The following is a 3,474-nucleotide window of genomic DNA, read 5'->3' on the forward strand; positions in this document are numbered from 1 at the left end:
AATGTATAAAAATGCCACTGATTTCTACAGATTGATTTTGCATCCTGCCACATTGCTGAATTGCTGTATGAGCTCTAGTAATTTGAGGGTGAAGTCTTTTTTAAAATAATAGGTAGATATGTTTCCAATAAGAAAAACATCATTGCAAAACTGTAAGTGAATATTTGTGTTGTTCTATATGTCCCCCAAAATAGTAGCATAAGAATATTAGCATATTCAAGTACAATCTTACAAATACTGAAATATTAAAGCCTCCTATTAACTAGAGGTGACAAATTAGATGATGATACACATTTATGTGGATAAATTTTGTATAATATAGTGCTCTCTGAGGATCAAAACTAAAAGCATAAAAATTGTGCATTATACTAGCATATTGAATGTGCATCATTTTTATTATTGAAAGATATTGCCACGTTTATATTCTAGATATTCCGAATCATTTCAGTTAATTATATTTCATATGTATGAAGTAATTTTCAAATATAATCAGATACTAACTCTTAATCTCACATTTAATGTCTTTCTTATGATTTACCTACTAGCATTTATTTGTTGTGTTACTTGGCATTTAATGAGACATCACTGCTAATTGAAAATTATGAGATTATTACAGATGAGTCACTTGATTATGGGAGCCAAGAAATCACTGTGTCCAAATATTGGAGTGCAAATACTTGGTAAAAATGTAGATAAAAATATTTAAACAAAGCAGAAAATCAACTGTTCTTCTTGAAATGCATTATACATTTATCTAAAAAGTTTATGCTATAGATAATATGCTAAAACCTCCAATGCTTGAATAATTATCATATTAATACATTCTGACTCAGAGCTTAATTATTTTATTCATTCATTTATTGAAAGTCTACTATGAAACAGATACCCACTTAGGTACTGAAGACTGTGTTGTAAAGAAAGCAAATAAAGCCATAGCTTTCACAGAATTTAAATTTTAGTTGGAGTACATGGATCATAAACAAGGAAACAAATAAATATATAAGAGATGAAGGTTTATAAGGATATGAAGAATAACACAGAGTGAAAGAACAGTGTACATAGTGAATAAAAAGGGATTGTTTTATAAAGGTGGTCAGGAAAACATTGTGTAATAGTGTAACAATTAAGCAATGATCTTAAAGAAGTAAGGGAACATTCTACACAGAGAAAAGCAAGTACAAATGTCCTAATCAGGAACATGATTGAAATTGTCAGATTGTAAGGAAATAGGAAGAAAATCATGTGAATGAAGTAGGGCAGAAGAATAAAGAGGCACCAAAAATAATTTAGATCAACAAAAGAAACATGAAATATGAGCATTAATCATTCCAAAGCATTTTCAGAAGCAAAATGTACATTAGTAGTTTTCAGTGAGTTTTTAAGTACTGTGTGAATTGGTAATAATATCTGAAGAAATTAAAAAATACTTCTAGTCTTCTTCCATCTTCTCATACTCTGGCTGTGTTTTATCTTTTTGAAAAGTGTAATATGAGCATGTTAGTTCTATGTAATGACTCAGTTAAAACAGAAATATTAATTCACTTAAGATGCTATATGTAAGCATCTCCCAGTAAAATGAGCTCTCCAAAACAGAACCTTTCATTGAGTAGTATATTATTTTCATTCTGAAGTTAGGACTCTTAGAAAAGAATTCAAATAAAGAGGTGAAAAATACAGGAGATAAATTTCTACTCTAATACATGAAATAAACATTAAAATTATTATTATAAAACACTAGCAACACTCCATTTAATTTTGGGAAATTTCCTACTCCAGTGTGTATGTATCTTCATGGGCACACGCATGCACTTCTGTTCATGGTCTCATCTGTGCACTTATTTTATGGGTCTCTACATTGATGCAGTAGAAAAATGCATGTAGAATAAGTGACTAAATCCATATCCTAAATAAAATTTTGAAAATTAAGCCCTAAGACATCTTAATCATTCTTGTTCAGGCTTTTATTTGTATACATAACGTTTGCTTTTTTTTTTTTTCCAGTACAAAAGAGTTTTGAAGAAGTTAGGCTACCACATCAGGAGCTTAATTTCACTATGGCCTTATTGTAACTAGTTAGTGCACATTGTACAATATTAAAATCACAATCCTAGAGATAATTTTGACTCTAAAATGGTCTTAATGAATGCATTCTTGACTTCCTTGTTCCTCATGCTGTAGACCACAGGGTTTAGCATGGGGATGACCATCGTGTAGAACACAGATGCCATTTTGTCTGTGTCCATGGAATGGCTGGAGCTGGGCTGTAAGTACATGAAGATGACTGTCCCATAGAAGATGGACACAGCAGTGAGTTGGGAGGCACAGGTAGATATAGCCTTCTGATATCTTGTAGATGAGTGCATCTTCAGGATGGTGATAAATATGAATATGTAGGAAATCAAGATAACCAGGAGAGCAAAAAAGATGTTGAAACTCACAACATAAACAAGAACCAGCTCACTGACATATCTATCAGAGCAAGAAAGAACCATGATTGCTGGAACATCACAGAAAAAGTGATGGATTACATTATTCATACAGAAAGAGAGACTAAATGTGTCTCTAATGTGGATAGAGGCATTCAGGAAACCACAGACATAGCAGCCTATGACCAAACGAGCACACACACCTGTTGTCATGGTGGTGGTGTAATGGAGGGGTTTGCACACTGCTGCATAACGGTCATAAGCCATTGAGGCTAAGAGATAATTTTCCACAGTGGCAAAGGCTACAAAAAAGAACATCTGAGCAGCACATGCATTGTAGGAGATGACCTTATCTTCTATAAGTAATCCAGCCATGACCTTGGGAGTGACAGTTGAAGAGTAACCAAAGTCCATCAGAGACAGATTACTGAGGAAAAAGTACATGGGAGTGTGGAGGTGGGAGTCCAACAGAACCAACATGGTGATCCCCAAATTCCCAACCAGAGTGATGAGGTAGATGAGGGTGAACATTATGAAGAGGGGAAGCTGCAGTTTTGGGTCATTGGTTAGTCCCAGCAGAATGAACTGTGTCACTTCTGTCCTGTTCTCCATCAATGTTGAGAACCACTAATGCTCTGTGGCTACAAGAAGAAATAAATGGGTGATAAACAAAAAAAAATTACAATGACAGTGTACATATAGTGTGTGTTATTTCATTAGAGCAATAACTTGTATTTCAAGATTCTCCAAATAAAACATTAGCTTGACAACAAAGTCAATGCACTAATTACATGTAGATTTACAAACTGTTGACTCTGAAGTAGGGAGCTTCTCCTCAATTCTAAAATTTTATAGAATTGTGAAATGAGGTGTAGAAAATTGACTAACTTGATCAAGATGACTTGTCCAGAATGAATAGAGTTCCCTTTTTCCAAGCCTGGTAAAGCAGATACTTGCATGCTGCTGACTTGCCAGGAACTGCCGTAGACACAGTAGGTGTACAGATAGTCCCCAACTTACGATGATTTGACTTAATGATTTTTCAACT

At 33.9% G+C, this 3,474-nt stretch overlaps 1 protein-coding gene across 1 annotated transcript; it reads right to left on the reverse strand.

The window, feature by feature from the left end:
• Window positions 1-2,099: 2,099 nt before the first annotated feature.
• Window positions 2,100-3,038, reverse strand: LOC116599536 (olfactory receptor 5B3-like). The gene has a single exon (XM_032359423.1). It carries the CDS (start codon window positions 3,036-3,038, stop codon window positions 2,100-2,102), a length of 939 nt encoding a protein of 312 aa, XP_032215314.1.
• Between the last annotated feature and the right edge of the window lie 436 nt (window positions 3,039-3,474).

This window comes from Mustela erminea, chromosome 9, assembly GCF_009829155.1.
Source record: "Mustela erminea isolate mMusErm1 chromosome 9, mMusErm1.Pri, whole genome shotgun sequence".
Classification (NCBI taxonomy): Eukaryota; Metazoa; Chordata; class Mammalia; order Carnivora; family Mustelidae; genus Mustela; species Mustela erminea.

Excerpts from the sequence above, each read along its gene's own strand:
- LOC116599536 (XM_032359423.1), bottom strand. The coding sequence starts at position 3,038 with ATGGAGAACAGGACAGAAGTGACACAGTTCATTCTGCTGGGACTAACC.